Source organism: Pezoporus flaviventris, unplaced genomic scaffold (assembly GCF_033815535.1).
Source record: "Pezoporus flaviventris isolate CSIRO_AGI_PZ_B2104156 unplaced genomic scaffold, CSIRO_AGI_Pfla_v1 ptg000002l, whole genome shotgun sequence".
Lineage (NCBI taxonomy): Eukaryota > Metazoa > Chordata > Aves > Psittaciformes > Psittacidae > Pezoporus > Pezoporus flaviventris.
In genome coordinates this window covers 80,618,073-80,644,535 of record NW_026892550.1, presented here as the reverse complement: position 1 = coordinate 80,644,535, position 26,463 = coordinate 80,618,073, and the positions used below count along the sequence as shown (strand labels likewise).

At 39.3% G+C, this 26,463-nt stretch overlaps 1 protein-coding gene across 2 annotated transcripts in view; it reads left to right on the top strand.

The window, feature by feature from the left end:
- Positions 1-22,277, top strand: part of DERA (deoxyribose-phosphate aldolase) — a 51,731-nt gene extending 29,454 nt beyond the window's left edge. For both annotated transcript variants that reach the window (XM_061444668.1, XM_061444667.1), the window contains 3 exons: positions 17,127-17,239; positions 20,905-21,054; positions 22,101-22,277. In XM_061444668.1, the coding sequence (XP_061300652.1) occupies positions 17,127-17,239; positions 20,905-21,054; positions 22,101-22,157 (320 nt within the window). In that variant the 3' untranslated portion in view covers positions 22,158-22,277. The remainder of the gene's footprint in view (positions 1-17,126; positions 17,240-20,904; positions 21,055-22,100) is intronic.
- The last annotated feature ends 4,186 nt before the right edge of the window (positions 22,278-26,463 follow it).

The window sequence follows — 26,463 nt, the reverse complement described above, 5'->3', positions numbered from 1 at the left end:
ATGTGACCAATGTAGGAAACAAGACTGCTGAATAAGTGATAGTACTTTGCACTTACATAGCACTTTGGATCTTCAAAGCACATACTGACATTAGCAGAGTAAATCTTACAATTGGCCTGTAAAGTATGGAACAAAGATAATAATAGACAAGTCAAAAGTCAAGCTGAGATCAGTTTTGAGTTCCTGGCTTTAAATCCCACTCTCAATCCAAAAGTCGAGGGTCCCCTTAATGGCATGTGAGTTATATTATGTATTGATTTAAGTATGTGCTTACAACTTCAGATGTAATTTGATACTAATTCAGTCAATTAGTAGAGCCAGAGCATTTCCAAATGAAAGGCAAACCAAGGGAGGAGGCTTGGTAACACATATAAAACAAGATTTCAATTTGTGTCTTATTTTACATGTTTCAAATCCAACCGTGTTGAGTTTACAGGTAAAAGGTATACTTTACCCTGTGAAAGATCCATCAGAAATCAGGGTGAACGTGTGGCTGTCATCTTTTAAAAGCAGACTGGGTCAAAATTGTCAGCTTCTTTCTACAGATGTGAACTGTTGCTGAGTGCTTTCTGGGGTGACAGATGCTATTGAGCTCTAGTCTGAAGGTCCACTATAGGACTGGGGACAAACTAGTAAGTCTTACTCTTCTGAATATGTGGAAAGAGGATTTACTGCCTGACTAATGACCAAGGCTTTCTTGGTCAGAGCCTGGTGGATGTTTCCTCTTTCCTTCCAACCAAGCAGAAGTCAGCATGAATCCAAGGTGTGATGGGGCTTGCCTGCTCTTCCAGCTTGGCTGAGCTGCACTCACTGGCAGGGGAAGGAGGATGTTACAGTTCAGTGTATTCTTGGATCTGACTGCTCGTCTTCAGAGAACAAAGCACAGTTCAGAGAGTTCTCCCACCTGCGTTGTCAAATGGTAGAGAATAATCCCAATTTTTTTTGGCTGTGATCTTCTGGCAGTACAGATTAGATCAAGCGTGGGCATGATGAGCACATTTCTGAATTTCTGTCGGTTTACTGAGAGTGCATAAAAAGATGTTTATGTCAGCTCTCTTTCTGTCTGCATGCATGCAGACAATATCTCATTTGTCCAAAGATTTGCCCATTCCTTCAGAATTTTTAGATAAATTTGAACTTGCATAGTTTGTACTACTTCAGCACTTTGCATCATGCAGATGCAGTGTTGTGTCATTTTAGGAATGTAGCCTTGGTTATTGTCTTGAATATATAGAAGTGCTTGCAGTTGGTTGCTGTAAGAGGCTCATCAGGACAGTAATTAGTGCTATAGAATTATACTAGTAGGTGATAACTTTACTGTCTGCTGCAGCAGAAGTCCTTCATTCTGCATAGTCTGTGGTTGTTATGCATTTCAGAGCTCTGGTTAACATTAGTGAAAGCTTAGAGCAAGGAATAAGCACAAAGCACTGTGGAAAATCAAGATACAGAGCAGGTCAGAGTGACACAGTCTGTCTCAAAATTTTGAATGATATTACGGACTAAAAAGTTATTGAATTAAGAGTTACATCAAAAGATTGATGGTCTTAAATACAATCACTCTAAAAGAAGTCTCTGCAGGAACAAGTGACTTCATTTACTCTGCTACAGAATGGGGGGAAATAAAAAAGCTGGTGGTATAAAAATGCAGAAAGCTGAATGTTCAGTAAGGCAGAACAAGGCTGCTCCCTTAAATGATGTTATTGCCTACAAGCCTAACAGTGATACTGCAGCTAATCACTAGAAATAATGTAGGCATGATAGATAAGCTTGGAGTTGAAAAGTTCTAACAATGCAATCACAATATCCTCAGGTTTGAATTACTGATGAGAGTCCATACAAAGAGCTGTAACAGAAAAAAAAAAAAATGTTGGGCTTGAGTAAAGCAGACCTTGAAGGAATGCAAAATGAGACTTTAAAATCTGCCTGGAACTCAATAATGTATGTATAGGGAATCAGAAGTGAAGGAACAGAAAGTGGTTGAGAAACACTGCAGCAGGCTCTAATGAAAAGTCTGTTCAGTAGAGTCAAAAGAGCAACAGAACTCTGTATGGGTAAGTGGAGAAGAGAAGTAATAGGTAAGGGAAACAGGGGTGTTGGGGAAAGAAAAGATACAAAGAGTCTGTGAAGGGAGAAGAGAGTGTATATGGTAAAGCCTTATTTGTTTGCAGTTTGTTAAGCTAGAAACCCAGACATGCATGCAATGCCCTGTTTGTTATGCATTTATTTATGTGCTTGCTGAACTGTGCACTAGCCTATACAGCCATATCTGTAGGGAGATAGTTATCTGGAGCTGTTCATGTTTGTCATACCAGGATGCCTGGCAACTCAATTTGCTAATTTTTTGAAAGGTCTAATCTATTACTGGTATTCTTCTGTAATCAGAAAATAGCGAGATACACTCTCTACTGAAGTCAGAGAAGAAATAAAAGTCTAAAACAGAACACATTTGTCAGCTCTGTATCTGTTTGATTTTGTGTTACCCACATCATTCGGCTTTCTCCCTCCACCATACTCATTTACAAATGGAAACAGTGCTATTTCCAAGCACTTCTCACCAGAAGAATATTGAGTTAAGTCAGGAAGCCAGAAGATGGGTAGGATTGTTTGAGGTAGCAGAATGACAAAGGTATCATCACCTTTGACAATTCTGTTAAATTCTCTATTTTTCTGTAAGTAAAATTAACATTGCGCATTTTATAGGACCTCTGTGAGATCTAGTAAATTAAGATATAAGCAGAAATATGTTCCTCTCATTAAAAGGCAAGTTTTTCATGTCTGTGTAGGAAGAATGAATACCCTTAGTCACGATTGAAATTGGGAAATGGAGCAAGAGGAAGTATGGAATTCTTCTGGTGGGAGCTGCTGACTCTGATTTACTAGTTCAACCAGCCCTGGGAGTTACAGTGGAGGTGGAAGCTGGCACAGCTTCTGGTACTCTGTGGTGATGGTGTTGTGCACTGCCTGATTGACCAGCACTGCTAGCAGCAGCAGGGAGGTCAGTTCCCTTCAGCTGTTTTCATAGCACCCCACTAAATGTTCTTTTAAATGAAAGTGTTCTGCTGTGCCTCCCGTGTGCCTTGCTGCGCTTTGGTTATCCCCCTGCACTGAGCAAACTGGAAGGAGCTGTGTGTGACAACATGAAATCATAGATGAGAGGAGTCCCCAGAAATCCTAGGACTTGTCACTGGGTCTTAGAGAAGGGTTTGAACCCTAATCTGCATATTTCTGCTGTTTAACCTGTAAGAAAGTGGCTATTCTTTATGCTTCAATCTTTGAAACTGGCTGTGAAATAGTAGATTACAATGAGGCGGCATGTACTGACAGCATAACATACCATTGAGAGGGATTAACCTTCTATTAACAAACTATTCTAAATGCCTGAATAGCATTTTTCTTTTACTGATATTCAAGATCTTTACAAAGCATGTTAATTAAAGAATATCTAAATGGTATACTTTCAATTTATAACAAGTGATGCAGAGAGGTGAGAAAGCACCCCCTCCTTGTGTTAATTTTCCCCATGAATGAAACCTTGTTTCTATGTTAAATAATTTGTTAGAATTTGAGTTAAAACTTCTGAAGTTTCATATCACCTCAGGCTCAGGAATCGTTGCACAGTGAATAGTTCTAGTCAAACATGCCATCAAAATAACACAGCTTCCTAGCAAAAAACTTTGCTTCTGTGAAGCTCTGGTATGGAAGGTAATGGTTTGAGAAAATGCAATTTTAAAACATGGAAATATTATGTAAAACCAATAGATGTACAGGGTACTGTTTATTTCTCTGACTTTTCAGGGTTTTTGTTTTTTTTTTTTTATTCTGGCAACAGCAGGTGTTAAATTCTACTAAACCAGTGAAAAATAAAAATAAATATTTAATTTACTGTATCTATCAATTATACAAAATTGGCTTATGAAATATTAAAGTATCTTTTAAGAGATAGCAAGTAGGAACCAGTTAGAAAATCCAACCCCTTAACAGAAACTTAATGTAGATGTAGAAATAAACTAAGCATGATTCTAGGGTTGTAGGACCTGGACTTTTTTTGTTGATTTTTAAGGTGCCAAGGCCTAGTGATTGTGCCTATGTAGTTTGCAGGTATATGCTCATGACAGCAGAAATGTAAAATTAGCCTTCTAAAGAGAGATGTTGAATGAAAATATATGTTAGGTTATGTGATCCTGAACAGCAATAGGTTATTTTAAAACAGTATGGACACTCATTTGAATAAGCACATTTAATCATAAGGAGCAGGAGTACAGTGAAAAACAAAACACCATTACAAGACATGGACACAAACATAAGTGAAATACATATTGAGACACAAAAGTGGGACAAAAATTAGTCATGTGAAACAAGAAGTTTGGCATAAGGAGGTTATGGATAGTTTACTATGATAAACTAGATGTTAAAACACATAGAGATCAATATAAAGACATCCTAACTATTCTATGATCCACTAACTTTTAACAGTTAAGTCCTAATGGTGCTAACACTGTATTTCAGTGTTACATTATTAAGAGCAGAAGAACAGGCTGAATACCCAAGCTGACTGCCAGGTTGCATCATGATGTGTTCGGAAGAGAGCTTCATGGCTTTTCCCAGCTTGTCTTCATGGTTGCTTGCTGTACTTTTGTCGAGTTGCACAAGGGACTTGAACTTCCTTAGTAGGTACCCGAGTTACTTGAAGCCTGCCTTCCAGGCTTTCTGCAGTCTTTTGATTTGTGTTGGCAAAGTGCAAACTGTGTTAGGAAGACACAGAAAAGAACGGAAGATGTTCCTTCTTTGGTACTATACTCTGGGATTTCATCCCCTGGGAAATGTTCCTGATTTATATATTTAAAAAAAAAAAATCTTTTTCTGAAAATGAAGGTTTTAATTTCAACATCTCTCAGATAAGACAATTTCTAGTTTCTGACTATGCTTATTTTATAGTTACCAGAGACAGTAGCTTTCCCAGACCTATCTGTAATAGTCCTGCTTTTGAGAGAACTTTTTCAAAGACAAAGATGACAGCAAGTCCATAGTCTTCCCAGCAAGTCAGCGGGGACCTGACGTCTGATTGTCACTTGCACCTTTGATGTTTCTTCCCCTCTGGCATTTGTGCTATAAAGTGATTTCCCTGCAGTGTAGAACTGCAGCTGATTTCTCAAGTTAAGTTCTCCCTAAATCTAAGATGTTGAAAAGATTCCTCCTTCATGATGCCAGGACTTTTTCTTAAGCAAAAAGTCTTCCTTCCATCATCTTTGCAGTTACACTGCCAATCCAATGTCCAATTTACCAGCCAATCCCAAACATTGCAGAAGCGAAGTCTTGGGGTTTATCAAGAGATTTGTAAATTCATCTCTAAGGGACCACAAAGGAAATGGATGACAGTGTTTCGTATTCTGTGCAGCACATTAAATTTATAAAATTAAATTATGCAGTGCGAAATTATGAAACATATATCTTAAAAAGCCTCCTTACCACTGGTCCTGGAAATTGGATGTGTAGAAAGCTCAAAGGAAATACAATGCCTTACACATAAATGGAGCTTGAAATGAAAGATGAGAAAGGAGCTTGGTGCAGTGTGATGGAAAGGGATGCCATGATTCTCATGACTTCTAGTCCCCAGTAAGAAGAGGGATAGCATTTTCAGGTAGAGCTTTGATAACATGATACCATATGCATGATGTTGATAGCTAGCTGGTTACATCTGTGTTGTAATCAGGTGCTGTGTTTGCATCTACTCTGGGTATAAGCAAATTTAGCTTCTCAGCAGTTTGCTTGGTTGCCATTTGCAGCATGGTTGCAGCTTCAAGGCAAGCTGTTCCAGGAATTTCAGATGGATGGACCCTGTACTGTTATACTGATGCCATTTTCAGCAATTTCCAGAGCCTGGGTTAGAATTACAGCTCACTTACCTTTAAACTAGCAGTCTCCAGCGTGTGCTGCAGAAATGCTGGTTTGTTACTTAGAGGTAAACCAAAAAAATCCTAGTAAAGTAAACATGCTTTTGAACAACTTCTTGGCAAGTTCTTTTGCAGGGACTTGCTTGTTTTAGAAAGTAAGAACCAAAGGCAGGAGAGAAACATGGGAAGAAAGTAATATATTTTTCTGTTAAAATGTTCAAAAGAGATTAAGTAAAAAAAATAAAATAAAATGGTGTTAGTGAGGGGTAAAGAGAAGCCTTTAGGTTTGAAGTGCTCCTGTTCCTTTTTTACTGCCTGAAGAAACACAGGAACATGCAGAGCACTGTGCAGTCTATTGCTGCAGATGAGAACAAATAACTATTAATTAGTAACTCAGCTGCATCTTATTTCTCAGAAATAAGTCAGAGAAAGGTTCTGCCAGTTCAGGTTATTGTCTAATGTCTGGTTCGTGAAAGAGAGAGGCAGGAGAGGATCTGAGATTATTAGAGTGGAATTTTTAAATGGCAGAAGGCAAGGGAAGGTAAGTATAGAATCCGTTCAAGTTGGAAGGAGGCGACTAATGTGGCATTTGAGGTATCAGCAATGTGTTATTCATGGCCATGACTTCAGTATGGCTTGTAGGTTTTCTACATTTTCATTTGCTAAATTAGGTGGGACATCACATAAAGAGTAAAGTAGTCAGTGAAATGTGGAAAGTTTCAGATCATCACAGTCATGCAAAGCCCACAGACTCCTTTCCACAAAATGCGAGTTGCTGCAGCACTGATTTTTATGTTAATTTACTAGTGAATAATTTAAAAAGACCTGTTTATTTTTTAATAAAAAGGAAAGATATAAATTGGCTGAGTGTTCCTAATGTTACTTACAGCTGCCATTGAGCAGATGTTAGGGTTTCTTAGTGGTATGCTAGACCAAAATAAGTTTTATGAATAAACAAACAATTTCGTTTTACTACCAACTCTTCCAGGCTGATTCTCTCCCAGATTCACAATAAATGGCTTTTTAAAGCCTCCTCATAAATAATTACCTTTCTTGTGCCACTTTTTTCTAGGCACTTGGATTTTAATTACAATGATGAACTGTTTTAATAAGTTGTTAAATAATTTTATCTTTTTAGGGCTGAATCCATTTTCCATCTTTCTTAGACTTCATTGGTTCCTGGGATTTTGATCCTTTTAATTCTTGCTAATTCACTTGATATTGCACTTTCACTCTCCTTTATAAATTCACATTGGAGAAGCAAACAGCATGCAGCAGCATCTTTTCATCTTTTCCGTCTGAACTTACGCACATACACCCACCCTAGCTTGCTGATTAACAATGGTCCCCTGTTACTAGTAACCATTTTGTTTAACTCAGTCATTTTGATCACAGTAGGTTTGAAAAGGTAGGTAATTAAATGGAGACAATGTGGTTTTGCTTTGGGCTGATGTCTGCAGGCCTTAAAGCACTCTGCCGAAAATACCTGGCAAAGTAAACACTGTGCTTAGTTGGATAGATAAGGGATCCGCAACACTGCTATATTCCAGTGTTTTCCAGTGTAAATACTTATTAGATACCTTTGTTTGTGATCTGATGTGGAGAAATGCTGAACACATAATTCCATGTAACTTCTGCTGTGATTCAGTTTCTGTGAAAAGCAGCTGCTTTATTGAAAAGTACACATCACTCACTATTGGAGGCAGGGAGGGGAGGAAGAGCCACATGACAAGTTTTTAAACTTACTGATTTTTAGTCTCACGGCATGACCAAAATTTACTTAATTAAAAGTGAATGCTGTTAAAACCAAAACCCCCACAGATCATGTTTAAATTTGCATATTTTATTTTTTTTTTTAATATGAAACACAAAACATGGAACAATTTGTTCACTGAAAGGGTGGTCAGGCTTTGGAACAGGCTGCTCAGGGCAGTGGTGGAATCACCATCCCTGGAAGTGTTCACAAACTGTGTAAACAAGGCCCTTACTGACATGGTTTAGTGATGGATGTAGCAGTGCTGGGGTAATGATTGGACTTGATGATCTTAAAGGTCTTTTCCAACCCAGTTGAATCTATGATTCTCTGTCTTATGATCCCACTCCCTGCTGCTGAACAACTGGAGTCACTACAGAAAATATTAATACCAATTTAGATATTGTTAGAAGTCATAGTTAACAGTGTGGATCTTACAAGGCTTTTCTTTCACTGGGGCAGGGTCTGTCCACATCAAGTGTGTGTTTCTTTGGAGTGCAGCCTTGGGTAGCTTTGCATACTGTTATGCTCTGTACAACCTGAACAGAGCATGTTTAGGACCTAGCTCACATGGGGAGATGGTTCTGCAGCTTTTTGCTATTTATGTCAGAAACTTAGGATTACAGATGGAAAGCTGCAGACCAGGTGATTATGCTTGCCAGCGTGATGGTGACACCATCACTACCACTACAGTTTGGCAAGTGACAACGTGGTAAAACACAGGTAATCTTTTGCTTGACCACTTCCATTTCTGAACTTGTAAGTGTGAATGAAGAAGCCGTTGGTAACAAAGTGAGGCTCTGAAATACTGCCATGCAAAGCTACAAACTTTAGATTTTTTTTTTTTTTCCCCCCATAAGACATAAAATGTACTGTCTCAATGAATAGTGACATTTAATAAGTTTCCACTAAATACCTATGAGGATACATATACATCTAACATAAAGAGAGATTGATACTCAATTTCTTTCGTTCACAGTATTTCAATAAAAAGAGTGGAATGCCAAAGTACAAAATGATAATATATATTTAGTGTAGGTTTTTTAAAATATAAAACCTATATATAAAATGCAGATTTGAAGAATGAAATATCATCATATATTTTCATTTGCCAGTCAGCTAACAAAATGTGCATTTCTATATCAGTTTCAATTATTTTTAACCAAAACCCAGGCGGTTGTTTCATTATTTTGGTACTTTTGGTTTGAGATGCTTGCCATGATTGCACTCTGTGACCAGATCAGCACACAGGCTGTTGATAAATGGAGGTAGAGAAACAATGCCCCAGCATATTAAATACCTTTTTATGAGGTGCTGCCTATTTTTGATGGTGTTTAAGGGTCTTTTTGATTTCCTTCATTTTTTAAAGTAGTGCTCAGTAGATTGTTATGCCAGAAAAGTCTGACTGAATTTATCAGCCACATGCCTTCATAAAGCATCCCTTTGAAATAAAATTGTTAGTTTTGCCATGTAAGCATCATTAATAATACAGTGGGGGAAAAAAAGATTTATTAAAAAGCCAGAAATGTGTCTTTCCTTGACCCCAGCAGAGAGGTGCCCTGCTGCTTGCAGTGTGGCTGCACAGTCAGGGGTTTTACCTGTTTTTTTATTGAAGAGGACTGGCAGGCTTTTTGGTATTCAGGCTACCTGAAGAGCTGGAAACCTTGTAAAACAACCCTACTGACAGTGGTGAAAGCATCTGCCAGTACCTGGGGGTTCTCACCTGCGCTGCAGCCTACGTGGATGGGCTCCTGCAATTTTGCCCAATGTCAAATTATTGAGGTGGGGAAAGAAGAAGGAAACATTCTGAGGGGCAAAAGCTTCTGGGAGGCAGGAGCTGTGGGTAAGATCATTACCTTTTAAAACTGTCCCAGTTTGCCATTTTACTACGCTGCCAAATGTGTAGGTAAGGCCTTCCAGATTGTTACCCTTTGGATATTTGTTGCATCAGGAGAATGCCCAACGCCTGTGCCTAGGAAGTCCATGACAGATTCTATGTGCTTGTAAGTCGATTGTATTGAAGACTTTAAAGTATCATAAAAAGTAAACTAAAAGTTCCTAACGTTTTCCTAGTAATTGGATGATCACTGAAAATGGAATATTCAGCCCCTAAGTAACCTATTCTACCTGATTTGTAAAAGTCAGAGGAAAATAAACACATCATAGCTGAGTCTGGTGAGATCTGGTACCCTGACACTGGCCACAAAGTGCTCTCAGGAAATGCCTTGGGTGCTGGAAATGCCCCCAGTACTGAAGCCTCCATCTTTGCCAGCTGCCTTTTTTTGCGTAGGGAACAGTGCGGAAGAAGGGCCCATGCTGTCTGACCTCTGCATGACAAAGAGGCTGGATGCTGGGCAGATTCTGTCTGTGGCATTAAGACATGACTTTTAAATTGCAAAAATCAATCCTGCCTTTTTCTGGGTTAGAGTCAGAACAGAATCTTAAACTGCTTTTATCATGAGGTGTTGAAAAAACACTCAAAATGACATTGAAGTGTCATGATTTTGGCTGCATTATGTTTGGTTGTTTTTTTTTTAATGTTTAAAATTCACAGCACCATCTTGATAAAGTAGTCTGATTTCCTACTTACTTTGTTCAGCCTGGAGTATTTCCAAGTGGATTTTAAACAGCTATTTCTTCAATTTGAGTAATTTCGTTACAAGCTAATAGGCAATATGTAAGCATACCTGAGTTTTAATGTTAACGTATTTGTTTTGAAGTTGCTATCAACATTAAAAAGCAAAAAGCTAAATGTGTCTGCTAAAACACGGTATGTAATATAGCATGTAGTACCGTGATTCTAAGCAGTCATGCATATTTATTATTTTCTTCCAAATTGCAGTGCTATTACTGGTAGATATATCAGGGGTTCAGCCTTAGTCTGTAATATGTCATGTACTGGACAACATTTTGAGAGACTGAGATGTATTGATCCAAAACCAAGAATGCCAAGAGGGAAAAAGCCTGACCTAGATCAGTGCTGTTTTAATTATATCACAGTTTAGGATAGTTTGTCATTGTTTAGATTAGTTTAAGTGTGAACAAGTAAATGGTGCAATGCAATTGAGTATTTGTAAAGGAAGCTTAAAGGGTGAGATTGAAAATCAAGTCTGCTTTCTCCCACAGCATTTTACTTTTTCACCCAGCATTTGGCTCAGCGCTGGGAACCTGAGTGCCTTCATTTAATCTGTAAGAAGAGGCCAGCCTTTATGTTGCTTCATAAAGGAGCAACAACCTGTTTTAGCAGCAACTTCTGTGTTACTGGTAAAGCAATGAGAATGAATGTTGTGGTTCCTTTTCAAACCCTCAGCATGTCTTTAGCTGCTGTATGTGGGACACTAATACTCTGCCAAAGCAGAGAAAGTCACCATCCCCCTTTTACCCCCTGGCCACATCCATATTCCTGTAAAGAGACAATGTGTTATTTTATAACATTTAGCTTTTTTATGCAAATGAAGTCTTTTGGACATTAGGGCAATTTGCAGAATTCAGCCATCACTGTCTTTTCAGCGAAGAGGTGTTGAAAGATGTGACTGCCTTTTTTTATAGGTAGCCGCTGTGTAATTGTGGAGATGGTGGTGGCCATGAGAGGAGGCAGGTCTGTGGCTCTGTGCCTCCATGCATGCTGTGGAACATTTCCGCTAGAATTTATACAGGTGCTGTAGCAGTGTTCACCAGTAGCACAGTCTTCATGCTTTTTCAGTTGATTGTGGTTCTGCTACTTCCTTCCTCTTACTCTTCAGGTATATTGGTAGCTGATGGGATAGACGCATCTTAAAGCTCAGAGCTAAGAGCTAATGGCTCTTCCAGCAGCGTGTAATTGCCTGAACTGCTCCTGCAACCTGGTATCTCCCAAAACAACCTCTGTTGGGCAATATGAGAGGGGACTGGGGGCATATTTCCACCTGCAGTTTAGTGTGGTTTGAAGCCTAAAGCAAAGGACCCCTATTGACAATGATTCCAGCTGTGGCCTTTGAGCCTGAAGCACATGACAATTGCCTTCTCTTTCACTGTACCAAATAGAGACTGGATTGGAAGAAATGCTTTAAAAATAGTAAAAGCCCATGCCATATAGCCAAGGAACAGAAGATAGTATGGGTCTTTCTGTTGAATCTTCTGAAGAAACACATTTTAAATGAACACACAGGAAACTAATACTAATTAAGTAATAGTAATCTATGGAGACTTGTGGTAGACACTATAATGGTGCATTAGTGAGCCATGCATAATTCAGCAATACTGAATTCTTTCAGCCATCATCTACAGGGAATTTTGCATTAGTATGAACTTAATAATTTGTCCCTTTGTGTGCATGCATAAGTGTTCCTAAGGGCATCATTTGGACCGCAGAATGCCTGTTACCAGAGGTGATATACAAGAGAGGAAGCATCCATTCTGGGTCTTGGAAACCAAGCTGAGATGATAGGATGGGTCATTAGAAAAATTGTCTGATTTGTAAACAGACATTAGATGTGGAGCCCTATGATGTGATTTCTTTCTCCCCCTCCCAACTCCCTCTTTGTGCAGGCACTTTTCCAAAAAGAATTGCAAAAAATAGGCAGTTCACAAAACACCAAGTTATAAGCTAGTATTTTTCAAAGCAATAGCTTAGACACAGGCATGTGAAAACATATGTAGGCACTTAACCAAGTGGTCTGGCAGTGTAGTCACGTGTGATGGAGTTAAAGCTACTTGGTGAGCTACTGCTAAAGTGTGTTGGTGCAGTTTCATATTCTCTTCTTCTCAACAGCAAAGTTAAGCTGGCAGGGAATTTATTTTATCTTTCCACTGAAGTAGGATAAGAACATGTAAGTGGACTATTACCATGACTCAGCTAACAAGAATTAGCTGCTACATTAGCCTTTTACATCTTGCCTTGCCTCTTATTTTCAGAGGGTTGATAACCTGGTTGCCCCTAGTCAGGCTAATGTGTGTGAATCTTAAGACCCTTATTTTAGATACTCATAAACCAGAAAGATGACTTGCTAATGGGACTATATGCACATCTGATTATGTACTATTTTATCATTGCTACCTTGTCAGCACAAACAGCAAGGGCTTTTGCAAGTCCCCTCAGCAGCATGCCTCTTTTTACCACCAGTTCTAAAAGTCTTGGAAGGGTATGTGTTCACCCTGTGTCGCCGCACATTCTTACATCTGTGTTGCAGTAACCAAGATATATTTGTGTTCATTGCAAGTATTTTCAAAGTAGCATGGGATAATTGTCCCTTTGCAAGCATCTCTCTCTAAACTATTGTTTAAAACTGCCAGATGCATCTTTGTTTTTTTATTAAGAGTAAGGCAACAACAGAGAGTCTGTAGTTATCAGGAGATAATAATTCCCCAAGGGCATTTGAAGCACTTCACAACCAAAAGATTGTGATTACTCCATGTTTGCTATACTGCTTATTATTCCTTATTGCTTAATTATGGAACCAGAGTGTGCTTCCTGAATGCTGTCATCTAAATAAGATCTGCAGTTCTCATGCTCTGCTTCAGTGTTACATGGACTGGGGAGCTTTGTAGTGTTTTGAGATAATGCAGTAGGGTGGGCCAGTCATGGCAACTCTTCTGGCCTTTGGGAGACCCAGGCATTCAATCCCTGCTCTGTCAACTGCTTGCTGAGAGGCCCTGGGCAAGTCACTCAGCTTCTGCATACCTCAGCTTTACAAGTCTGCTCAGATGCTACCATAAATAAGGCTGTGTGAGTATCTAGAATAGAAATAATATAATGGACTTCATCTTGACCTCTAGGTATGGACTCAGCCAGCATGCTATGAAGACACTGATTTTCTTTTCATTGTGCAGTGAGTGGTCTTTGGTGAAGTGCAGTGGCTGAGGGTTGTGTGCGCAGGGGGATTGAGAGCACAAGGGAAGACAGAATTTAATATCTTAAAATCATAGAATAGTTTGGGTTGGAAGGGACCTTCAAAGGTCTTCTGGTCCAACCCCTCTGCAATGAGCAGGGACATCTTCAACTAGATCAGGTTTCCCAGAACCACATCCAGCCTGGCCTTGAATGTCTCCCAGGGATGATGCATCCACCACCTCTCTGGGCAACCTATGCTAGTGTTTTAACACCCCTGCTGTAAAAAACATTTTCCTCACATTAGCCTGAATCTCCCCTCTTCTAGTTTAAAAGCATTACCCCTTGTGCCATTGCAACAGGCCCTGCTGAAAAGTCTCTACCTGATTTCACAAGCATGTGACTGCAGCCCAAGTGGTCAGGCTCCCAGCGGCACTGAAGGCTCCATTGCTCTTGACCAGAGAGAGCCTCTGTTCACACTTAAAGTTTATGCATATTTCCATCTCTGGTTAAACTGATGCAGTTTGTGCTTGCCAGGCTGTGGCATGTAAGGTATGACACACAGGTGTGTTACTAGGTTGTCAGCAAGCTCACCTAAAACAAGCGTGTAATGCTGCTGTGTTAGAAGAAGGCTTTGATGTCACCACTCTTTGCTGATTCAATGAGTCTTAAATGACTTGCTGCCTTAAAAGGCAACATACTATTGCGGTTATGCATTGGAAAAAAACAGAAAGTGTGGCCTTCTCCAGGCTCACTGGGCCCAGAAATCTACCCTGAAGAACTCTTTTTAAGTCTTTGATTTAATGTCTCATTGAATCATGTAACCTACTCTAGAGAAGGGGAAAGCCATTCAGCATGTGTTTGAATATTAGCCTTGATTTTTTTATTGTTTGCATTAAAAGGAAGAGAAGAAGATGGGTGATAAAACTCAGTTTCTGAATTATCAATTTCCAGATTAAACTCCTGCTGAACTTCATTCCTTAGACTTGTTTTTGAAAACTTGAGTAAGAAATAGTATTGGTGAAAATCCCTTATTGTTATAAGGTTGGCATAAAGTCTACTTAATGAAGTGCTTTTATGTCAGGGGCCATATTTTTTAATTCCCCCTTTTCATTCCTGAAATCTGAACATTAATAGCACCTTCCATTTCAATGTGCTCCTCTAGCATGCATCTTCTGTCTTCTGTAAGAGGCTGCATGCAGTCCTACTAGCAAGCTCTTGTGTCATAAATAGAATTTGTTCAGGAAATAAAAATGTATTGTTTTCATTGTTAGAGGATGCTACTAAATTGGCTGTATGTTTGTCTAATAATCATATCTAAAGCTGATTATTCTGGTAATAGCCTTAAGATATTATTAAAAAAAAATATAAATGCACTACTTTTGTACTAATACAAGTTTTTAATCTCTTCTTGTTTCTATGAAGTCTGAATGAGATTTTCAAAATTGAATAATAATTTGATCCGTTAATCTTTTGAAGCTAGTAATTTTATTTTCCTCTCTTTGCAGTCTCTGAGGCTCACAAATGAATAGAGCTTCATTACTGGAGTCTGCATTTAATAACCATTATCCATTATCTTGTAATTAAGACTCCCTGTAACGAATCATGAGGACAATGCAAAAATACATAGTACATTTCTTTAATGAACTGGAAAATGTTCATCTTGTTCTATTTAGTAATGAGTTGCTGAATAGTCGTTAAATCCACTGGAGAATAGAGCTAGATGGATTTTGAAGACTATCTTGAGTTTGTAGTTAATCTATTAGAATTAAAATTTCATCTTCTATTTTTATCAACAGCTGATTAGAAGTCATTCTGTTTGACCAAATTGATTAGAAGACCATATACAAGGGCAGCTGTTGTTTAATGAAAGTTTTTAATGAAACTATACCATAGAGACTTGTAATTATACGACTTATAAAAGCTTTGACTTACCTTATACTAGAAAAAATGGGAAGTATTGCACTGAAGGACTTTTAAGTGCTACATTTCGAAAGGGAAATTAAAAATATAATTTGGCGATGTCAAAGTTTCGCTTCCACTGTTACATGTTTTAATGTGACTATCAGATGTCCATAGTGTCTCTCTGGAAGGGAGTAGCTCTGAGATATGTAACTCGATTGTCTCTGTGCTCCATTCTTTGCAAAGCTCAATCAACTATTAATTGCCTCTTTTGTGCACTGTACATTCTCTGGAGTTAGAACTTTTTCCACAAAAAAAAAAAATTGCTTCTCTTTGGAATGGAAACTGTCACAGGAGGGTGCAGTTTAATCACCAATGGGCCTAGACAGGAAGCCTACAAAGAAAGCTGTGTTCTTACAAGACACGATGTTAGTGATACTGTTTGTGTTTACATCACAGGGCACAGGAACATACCTGGCTTTGTCTTAATACCATCAAGGATGAGACCTAGCTGTCTGCCAGTTGGCAGTGTTATCAGGAAGGTGGGTCTCTGGAGTGTGCTGCAGCACACCGTCAGAGTGTAGTCTAAGCAACTCTTTAGTTTGAGCCAGTAGTGAAACTTCCCTTGCTTACTCTAGGGAATGCTGTAGAGGTATCATCATTCAAATAAGAGACAAAATGGACCCTAAGCCAAAGCTGAAGTGGAAGCAGATGCAGTTCCAATTGCCTTAAGTGGATGATGCACTACTACATGATGGTTGAATTATCCCTCTTCTTCTCCCGATTACTTTCGATAATTAATGATCCCACAGTACATCTTTTCTAAGAAGTAGGTTCCCAGAGATGAAGTGTGCCCTAATGCAATTAAAGAAGTTTTCTCATTGTTTTGTGTCAGTGCAGGATCATACAGTGCAAGGCAGATTTTTTGGTTCACTTTTTTAGCTTCTTATACTGTGCTGCAGAATTCATTTTAAGCCAAGCCAGAACAACAGGAATGCACAAGAATACTACACAAGTATTCAGGGCAGGTAGTGGAGACTGCTATTCACAAGTGAGAAGCCAGGAACAATAAGCCAAGGTTAACTTTCTTTTAAATAACACAGATGTTTTGACCTTATTACTGCATTATATCAGGCCATGGGTTTAAATATAGTAATTTGCAGTGTTACAGTTGCAAAATGCATAAGAGAGTTTTTATCCTGTTCAGAGAATTACACAGCTGGTTTCATAAATACATGGGATTGCTTTCACTTTAAACAGCTGCAGAAGCTACAATACTAGACTGTCAAATGTGAGACTAAATAGATGCAAGATTTAATTAAAACCCTATATATTCTATTCAGAAAGATCCTTGAGGAAATACTACAAAGTTGATTTAATGTAGAATTTATTCAGAGGAAATAATTTCCATTGTAGTTAGACACATTCCTGTTCATGCATTTATGCACATATACTGAGTGTCTGTACAGGAACATATATTATATTGGACTGTCTTGAAGAGACTGTTAGTCTGATAGCTAGAGCAAAGAATTAACAGCTTGGATGTTCATTTAGCCACTGGGATGGCTAACTTGCTGTGAAACCAGATGGGTATCATCCTCTTGCTCCAGCCTCCACAACTGCAAGGTTAGCACTGTCACCACAGGGACGTATGTGTAAATGAATGCTTCATAATTGCTGTGATGCATAAGATCATCTGTGGAGGGCATGAACTACATATGTGTGGAATGCCTCTTGTTCTAAAACTACCATAAAGCTTTTTACTTCTTTTCAGGTTCTGATTTTATAAAGACGTCTACAGGGAAGGAGGTGGAAAATGCGACCTTTCCAGTTGGAGTAGTCATGATGCGAGCCATTAAAGAATTCTACTGGCAAACTGGCTGCAAGGTAATTCTTGCTACCTTTATAAAAATTAACTAAACAGGCTCATTCAGAAGGAGATAAGACTGTAATGGTTTCAAAATGCAGAACATATAAATCCACATACATTAGCTTCCTTGGTTATAGGAGCCGTAGGTAATGGGACTTCTGTCTTGTATGTCTCGTTTGATTTGCTATTATTCTAGTGCTTAAAAAAACAAACCCAAAAGGCACTTTTGGCTTTCCTGCCTGGAATAACTGTCACTTCATTCCCTAAAAGCTCACGCAATCTTGATGCGTCCCCTGTTGCATTTGGGTTTGAATTTTGTTTCACCATTTAAGGTATTTAAATAGTCATCTCCACCTGACAGTGATTGGCATACTCCCATAAACCTCAGTGGAGCTATACAAATTTATAGCCGCTGAGAGTCTGTCCAGTGTACACAACTGTATTTTCTGACTTTGTTCTGGCAACCCAAGAGATAAATTCTGCTCTTTCCTCCCTTGCCAAAGGGACTTGCCAAAGGGACAAAAAGGCAGATCCAGTTGGAGCCTGTTGTGTGGGATGGAGGGAGGGAGGGACTGGGGCCAGAAAAACATTATGTCCTAGTCCACGACATTTATCTGTCATGTCAATGTCAAATGAGGTCAGTGGATGCAAGGAGCAGGGGAGAAAGTATGGCAGAGCCAGTGATGAGCTATCCATGCATCCGTGCTTGTGCTGAAGCAGTAAGAAAGGAGGAGGTTATTCAAGAAGGCTTAAGCCACCTCTCACTTCTTTTATCTACATGCAAGTGGGAGCTGCCAGTTAGATCCGGTGCTGATGTTCAGCTGCAGGCTTTGACTTCACCTGCAGCCTCAGGAAAGAAGATCATATCTCTAACTAAAGACTCACATTTCTCTCCAGCTCACCCTTCTGGAAGTGGCCTTTCAAAGATATGATGTTAGGACATGGGATGAGAGTGGGATAGGAGCTGAGATGGCTTCAGGGGCTGTTGGAGCTAGAGGAGAACGTGACAGCAGGTTAGACACGCGTCCATCTGCTCTCTGTGGTCATCTAACTGAGGCCATTGTGATCCCTGGGCTGTTCTCACTCCTCCCTTCCCTAGTTTGCCTCTCCCTCTGACACACCACGACTCGAGCAGCTTGGATAGTCTTGCTTCTGCGGGAACATCTCCACTGCTCCCAACTTGAGGCAGATCTCTGGGGCTGGGTGACTCACCTCAGCACTGGTGCTGCTTATAGGAGCTGTATGCCAGAGGTTGGGCTCTGCTGCATTAACACAGCTTTGTACCTATAATTGGATATAGATGTTGAATTCACCTTTTGCTTTAAAAAGATGCATTCATGGTTTAAAATGTGTTATTAAGAATGAGCGCTTATGCCTGTATGCATGTATGTGTCAGAGAATTAGATGTAAACTGACTTTATGTGCTTTTATTAACTGAAGACAATATTATCACTGACAAGAGATTTCTAAATGGTTTCTTTAACAAACTAATTTTGCAGCTGTAGGGATGCTTTCTAGCAAGGCGTTGGCTTGGAAAAACAGGTTAATACAGAAATTAAACTTCTTCAAGGAAAGGAACAAGTTGCAGAGTAACATTTATTGACTGATAAGCTGTGGTGGTGATATGAAAAGTTTGTAATATAATGGGAGATAATCTTTTCCTGTCATTATTGAAGGACATACATAAATTGGTTTTTCTGTTGGGAAAACCCCCAATCCAGAAAAACTTATTACTTTTAATAATATAAGCTGAAGAGAAAATTCTTGAGGAGATGAGCTTATTAAGCAAAATAATGAAATGCTGTGAAACAGCAGGAAAGTGGTAGCTGGACTTTGTACTCCTCTTGAATTAAATTCCAGCCCCCTTTCCTTTTTACCTTTTTATGGCAGTCAGATGTGCTGTTTGGAAGGCTGGTAAATGGAGGACAGGCTTGTCTTTGTAAGCTTTTTTTGTAAAGAGCTTTCTGAATTTGCTAAAAAAAGAGAAGGAATTCTGCATGGTGTTTTTAATTCTCTTATTGACTCCATTTTAGTTGTTTTTCTGTTTGGTTTTTTTTTGACAGATTATCTCAGCTGTAATATTTCTAGGAAGAAATCTAAATTTGAATTTCATTAGGATTTCTCTTCCTGAGGGAAAACACATTCCCACTCTTTTAATTTATTGTCTAGAAGATGCTTTTCCAGTTGCCGTGGTTTAAATTCCTTTTGGAAATCTAATGTGAACAGATGTATGCATACACTCATGCATGCATGCATGCGTCCATCTATCCATCCATCCATTCACAAAAAAAAACAGTCTTCATGTTTTGGATTTATCAAGCTTTTCTTGTTATTGTTCTTTATAATCTTATTGGAAATATGCTGTTATCACAATGCTTCAGAGTGAGAGAAGGATTTATTCTATGTTTGTTTATCCTGAAATCACTATAACAAAAATTACCACATTTAAAAACAGATACTTTTTGATTCCACTATTATATTCATACGGTACAAAGAAATCCTCAATGCAGGGAGGTTTCAGGAACAAGTATGCAGAAATCAGAATGATAATTCTTGCAGAAGGCAGCTGCCAGGAAGAAGTATGGAAGGTAAAGGTTTATGGCAGAAGAAAACATAGAAAGAATCATGTGCTACTGTACAGATTGTTCAAAGGTAATTACTATATTTTGTTAATGCAGAACCACTTTTTCCCAGCTCTCCTGTTTTTTCAAGAGGTTAGCAAGCTGCTACAGGCCGACGTTTTAGCTAATGCAAGTGGCAATTTTTGATGAGGGGTTTGATAGGTGCGTGTCACAGGCTCTGTCTCAGAATGAGATTTGTTTAAATTACAGCTAACCAAAAGACTGGTGCTAGGGGTTCTATGCCATGTCACCTCAGTGCTGCCTATGCACAGCAGGTTGATCAAGGGACTCAAAAGAGTCTTTACCTCAAAGTTATGTTTTTCTTGACGTGTGTGCCTCTACTTACGTGGCAGTTCCCCTGACCAAGTATGACATCTCACATCAAGTGACTGAAAGCTTATCCAGAGTGCGTTGAGAGGGAAGTTTTGCAGTTCCTGTGAAACACAAAACTTTCATTTTTTTGTAAAGTCAGACCTAATTTAATTCCCATTTGGAAAATTTTAGTGAGAATTAAACCTCTGATAGGTTTGAATGTACCTCCCAATCATGTATTGTTTGGTGCACAGTCTGTTTATAAAGAACAACCATCTCTCACCACTCTTCCCGTGAGTCAGCTGCCTCACATGCTTTATTTCAGCATCTTTAGTATATTGTACGTATATTTGTTGTTATATATTTGGAATTAGTTTACAACATGGGCAGTAGTGATACACAGATTTCCCAGGTCCTGCCTAAATCCCTTGGTCTAGTATGTGCTGTGGGCTAAGTACTCCCATTAGACCTCAAACCCATCTTCTTAGAAAGTGCACTGGGGTCAAAAGCATTACTCGCTCAGTTGCCATGCCTCGTGATGAAAATATTACCTTTTGCAGTGATGGCTGAAGCTTGATAGCTCTCAGCACTAGTCTGGAGCTGATACTGTTTGCAGGCAGGTACTTACTGAGTAGAGTTGTTACATACACCACAGGCACTTTGAGACTGCAGGTGTACAAATGCTGATTGCTCTTCTGGGGTTGCTGATGAATGAAAATGTGTATTGCACTTCTTTTTGCTGTATAAAGGTTGGATTTAAACCTGCTGGGGGCATTCGGACGGCAAAAGAAGCTGTTACGTGGCTTATGCTGGTGAAGGAGGAATTGGGAGTGGAATGGCTAACACCAGAGCTCTTTCGCCTGGGTGCCAGTAGTTTGCTGGAAGACATCGAGAAACAGGTTAGTTTTTAATGTTTTTCAGCTTGATGGAGGGAATAACTAATCTTTCTAAATATGCTGGCTTACTGTTACTGCAGAATATGCTTTTTAGTGCTGTTTAAAAGATAATAGAATGTACAAATGTACATCTAATTCATTATTAAAGACAGTTTCACTTCCAGCCCACTATTTCTTTAAATTTGGCCTGTTGTTACAGACATATTCCAGCAACTGGCAATTGCCTTGGCCAGGTTTGCAGTGCAGTGAGCAAAGAGGCTCAGTTCGTACAATTGCAGAGCCTTTTGCAAATGCATGGTAGTGCCCTCCCCTGCACTCCTAGCTGTTGCCAGTTCAGCTGACCCTCACGATACCTCACAGACCCTTTGTGTCACTGTGCTGCAACTGTTCACGATATATTTCCATGCTGTGGAGAAAGTCACGTCTCACCCTACATATGGTACTGCTGATAGAGAAGTTTTTACATATTGATTATTTCCTGGGGAAGACAAGCAATTGCCTCCTACAAAGCCTCATTTTGCTAATTGCTTTTATTTTTGCGCAGGCTGGTCGCTGCGTTTCCTGGCAGGAAAACAGTGTATGAGGTGCAGTGGCAACGTGTAGTTCCTGGTGGGCAGAAAGGTTCTGACCTGTCTACCCACAACCTACTTCACTGGCGCAGGGTATCAACCCCAAAGGATACAACATAGTTGAGAAGAGCATAAGCAATTTTGGATACTTTTAATATCATTAAATGATGCTGAAATGGTCAAAATAAGATCATAGTGAGAGTAAAGCAGTATCTTCCACCTTGCTCTTTTTGAAAGCTTAGTTAAAAGCAAAAAATCATTGCTTTTTTCTTTTCTTTTTAAAGCAGCAAGAGCCCTTAGTTCAGATCCTATGAACAAGTATATAAAGGTATACTACATCGTATTTTATGCACAAACACACATAGACACAAACAAATATCCATCATCTTCATGTGGCATGCCTTTAATTTGTTACTTCCTTGACATTTTCAGATTTATAGAGATATATAATTCCATCATAAATTTTCTTTTTTCTTGCAGATTTTCTACCATGTGACTGGCTCTTATCCGCTTCAGCATGACCTGGCAATGGCTTAGACACAAAATCAACTCAGGATTACTTTCACAAAAGAGGTCTTTAAGCAAACAACATTCAGAAGTTTTCTGACAACCAAATGCATATGATAAAATTAAAAGACTAATTCTTCCTTCTTCATATTTAAACCACGACAATAGTATATAAAAATACGCTTGTCTGCTGGTTGTACTTGATCCAAAAGCAGAAAAGATGGTAATTCTGAAATAAATTGTTAATACTTACAGATTTGCAAAGTTAATCTTGCAAAGTCTTCCTCAGACTAGCCTGAAAAGCTTATTAATGGCAACACTGAAATACTATGAAAAAGATTTAGGTGGCCAGGTAACAGTTTGCAGTAACAGAATATGAAATATCTATGGAATGTTTCAGACTACTAATTAAGAGCTACAGATCTTGGAATAGCTTTCCACTCGCCTCAGACAAAACCTTCTGCCACAGATGTGTTGCGCTATTAATTGTTATGTTGATTCACTTTCAAGCATTGTAACCTGAGAAAATGAAACTTGGCTATTACTTTCTTTTATAAAATGTCTCTGCAGCAAAAGAAAACCTTTTTTTTTTTTTGGCATTTTTTCCCCAAACTTGGGCACAGACATCCATATTTAGACCCTTGAATAAAGGTGGCTTGATTTCTAGAACAGCTGAGTATCCACAGTTGCTCCTGAAGTTAATGGGAGCTCTGGGTGATCAGAACAACTGAAAATCAAGCAGACTTATATAGGTGCCTAACTATGCATTCATGGGCCTATTTTTAGGCATTTCACTCTTAAATTTTAGTCTAACTTGCTTAGAAGCTCCCATTCCTGTCTCCTGTCATTTTAAAACACATTCATGCAAATCTTTGCATCTTAATGTAGGGGGGTTTGACTGTCATTTTGCAGGTGTCACTGCTGTGCTGGCTTCACCTTGGTCATTCTAAAAGCGGTTTTTTAATTTAAAAGGTGATTTGAATTTTCTCCTATGCAGGGTTTACAGCTTTAATATAGAAAGTACTTTTCTTAGAGCACATTAAGAATAGTACTGAAATTATCAACACCTTTTGAATATCAGGCTACAGCTAGTAGATTCATTATTTCGGAGCTGCTTTCTGCTCACTAACCAGAGTTGTACTAAAAACTTAATTATCTTATCATCATGACTAGTCTCACTGACTTAGGTAGGTCTCATCAGGGAAGTAAGAGAAGGAGGATTTTACTGTAAATCAAGCTACAAAGGTACATTTATTGCAAAGAGATCTGTACTTCATAAAGATAATAACTCAGTTATTTATCTGGCTATACCACCTGAATCAGTGGTGGTCTACTGAACACCTTGGACAGATAGGAAAGCTGAATAGGGGAAAAAAAGTAATAATCAGAGAAACAACATCTACAGAAAGTAAAATCCTATATGCAGTGCTCAAAAATAGGCCTTAATTTCCCAGGAAGTAGTTTGTCCAAGGCTTCCAGCCTTTTTCTGCTTCAGGTCTCAACGCAGAAAATGAAGCTGAGCAGTGACTATATTTTCACGTTTGTTTTTTGTGGAAAGTGGCCTTTTTTTGCTACAGGTTTTCCTTCTGATTTTCCTGCCAGTTTCCTGAAGGAAAAATCCAGTGCCTGTTTGCATATTTAGGGGAAAATTCTGCTGAGCTTCCAGAAATACAGAGCCTGTTTTAGGAAGTCAGCTCCCACCAGGTGTTTGCCAGGTTGACCCTCTGCCCTCCCAGCAACTACACATTGGATTTTGCTGCTGTTTAACTCTAGCTCTGTTAGAGTATATTTCAGTACTTCAGTACTTCTGTTAGAGTATTTCAGTACTGTTAGAGTATATTTCAGTACTTCCGTAGCAGAGAGATTCACTTTACTTGCAGAGTACACTTTCTTGTTGTTGGTTGTCTTTTGGACATTTAGGCTGAAGATACAAGCCATTTTTTGGAGATGCTTTCGGAGACGCTTTAGTTTCTAGGTGGACTCTCCATAGTTCCTTAAAATTAATGGAAGTACAACTTTGCCACCTAGCTATTTAACGTGAGTACCTCTGAGAACAACCTCACTGTTTCGACAGGAGCTATGTGTTGATTAATGAACTTGCCAAGAGGAATTGTTTATATTTCTGTTGACAGTCACCCTTTATTTTGATGTACACATCAAAATGGGCTGCTGCTGGTTACTTTGCTTTAGAGGGAACAAGCTCCATTTGCAGAGGGAGAGGTTCAGCTTCCTGAAAAGTCGAAGATAGCTGCTACCCTTTCCCATGAGCATTGCAAACACACGAGTGTGAAATACTGTGCAAGTACAAGCCAGGCAGTGTTTTGGGAGAAGCTGGATTGGAAAGTAATGTAAACATTTTTCTGTTGAAACCTGTAATTTTGGGGGCAAAAAAATTAAATATATAAAAGTAACACACTCTGTAAAGACATTCAAATAAAGATGATCCTGGTTTTGGGGTGGATTTTTTTTTTTGTGAGGAATAAGCAGGAGGCTCAGTGTTACGGAGTTTCTGCTTGTTAACTTCTGTCTGACTCGGGCTGTATTCATACTGTCTGTGGGTGTGGATGCTCAGTGTGACCCAGAGACTTGTCTCTCACTTCTACAGAAGCTGCTGGCACTAGCCAGGTGTTGGTCTATTGACAGCCCTGGGCAGTAGAAGAAGATGAACCCGGGCTGGGGCTCCCATCAGAAGCAGCAGTGGACTGGGGTGGAGACATATAACAAGGCATGGCCAGGGAGCCCCTACAGGAGATAGATACCAACAGCACAGGTCCAAGGTCCACCCTGGAGATAGAGGCAGGACTGGAGACCACTGCTCCTGCAACATAGCTCAGAGTGATGCTGAGCTAAAGTGGGACTCCTGAGCCCCTTGCTGTAGGTGGAGAGAAGCTGGGCAGGGCCAGTGGTGAGCCTGTGAGAGAGCCAAATATAGGGGGTACAGGGACTAACACACATTTTGATCTTGGATCAGAGGCCAGCATGGCAGCACCTACACCCTCACCCATGGGGAAAAAGAAGCCCTCACAGTGTGGTCTCCTAGCCTTGCTGTCCTTAGCCCTGACCCACACTTCCACAGCCCTCTCCTCCACGTTTCCCATTGCTGACACTGTTTGCTGCTATTTAGTTCCCATGGTTAGGAAGCAGTTGAGATTTATCAAGGGTGCTGCAGCTGGGTGTCACTCCTGCAGACAGCTTGTGAAAAGTAATGGGGACCTGAACTCAGGAACCAGGGAGGGGGCAGCACTCCGTCACTGCACAGACTTTGGGAAAAGTTCAGATTTAGCACTGTGCTTCAGGCCATTAGAAAAGGAACAGGCAATTATGCGCTCCTGTCTAAATATATTTCAGAGTGTAACATATGTTTTGTGCAAGTCAGTCTTGTATACTAATTTATTATTTTTATAGCACTTATTCATTTAGGATTTTAAATAGCTTCATTTTATAGACCACATTACTTTGAAAAAAAAAAAGAATAAATTCAAGAAGAAAGTAAAGTAGAAACTGCAAATCTAGAAGATTCTACATCAGCTTATTTACCAGAAGGGGGAACTGGGAGAGAGAGTAAGCTTTTTTTCCTGGTTTGTAGGAAACAAAGATATTAAGTAGCAATTATATGTGAAGTGTATGTATCAGCTGGGGCAAGTAATACTTTGATATCTTCATTTCATCAGTCATATTAAGTTCATTCTTTCATTTCCTTTGTGAAGCAGGGAACATACATTATATACCATAGCACATACTACTGTGACAGAAAAAATGATCTACTTTTAATTTCGTTTTGCTCAGTTGGAACTATGGCTTCCTGCCTCCTTGGGGGCAAAAAGACACAAAACAACAACAGCATGTTTTATCCAAATCTTGGTGAGCTTTTGCTGAAATTACCAGTGCTGATGTCTGAATGTTGTGTATAACAGGTGGTAGGAGTGGAAGGAAAGAAGGAACTGCCTTTAGTTAGATGTAACCTGCCAAGAAGAGAAAGAGAATTGTCCATCTGGTCAGTCCTTATTTAAGAGGGCAACCAAGGATAAGAGAATTCTTAATATTCAAAGACACCATAGGCAAAATTACTGGCTTACCATGTTTATTAAAAATCCCAGAAAGCCAGAACTGTGCTAAATTAAGAGGTGGTAAGAGAATGAAAGAAAAGCATCAAGAAAGGAATCCTTGCACTCCCTAAAAGCAGGAGTAAGCAAGTGATGGGAGACTGTCAGGTCCCAACCAACTACACTATAGAGACCTTTCCTCAGTTCTAGACAATTGACAGATCTTTCTCCTTCTCTGAGGACCCACAGTAACCACTTAGCAAGAGAAAGTGTGACAAAGTTGTTTTAATATC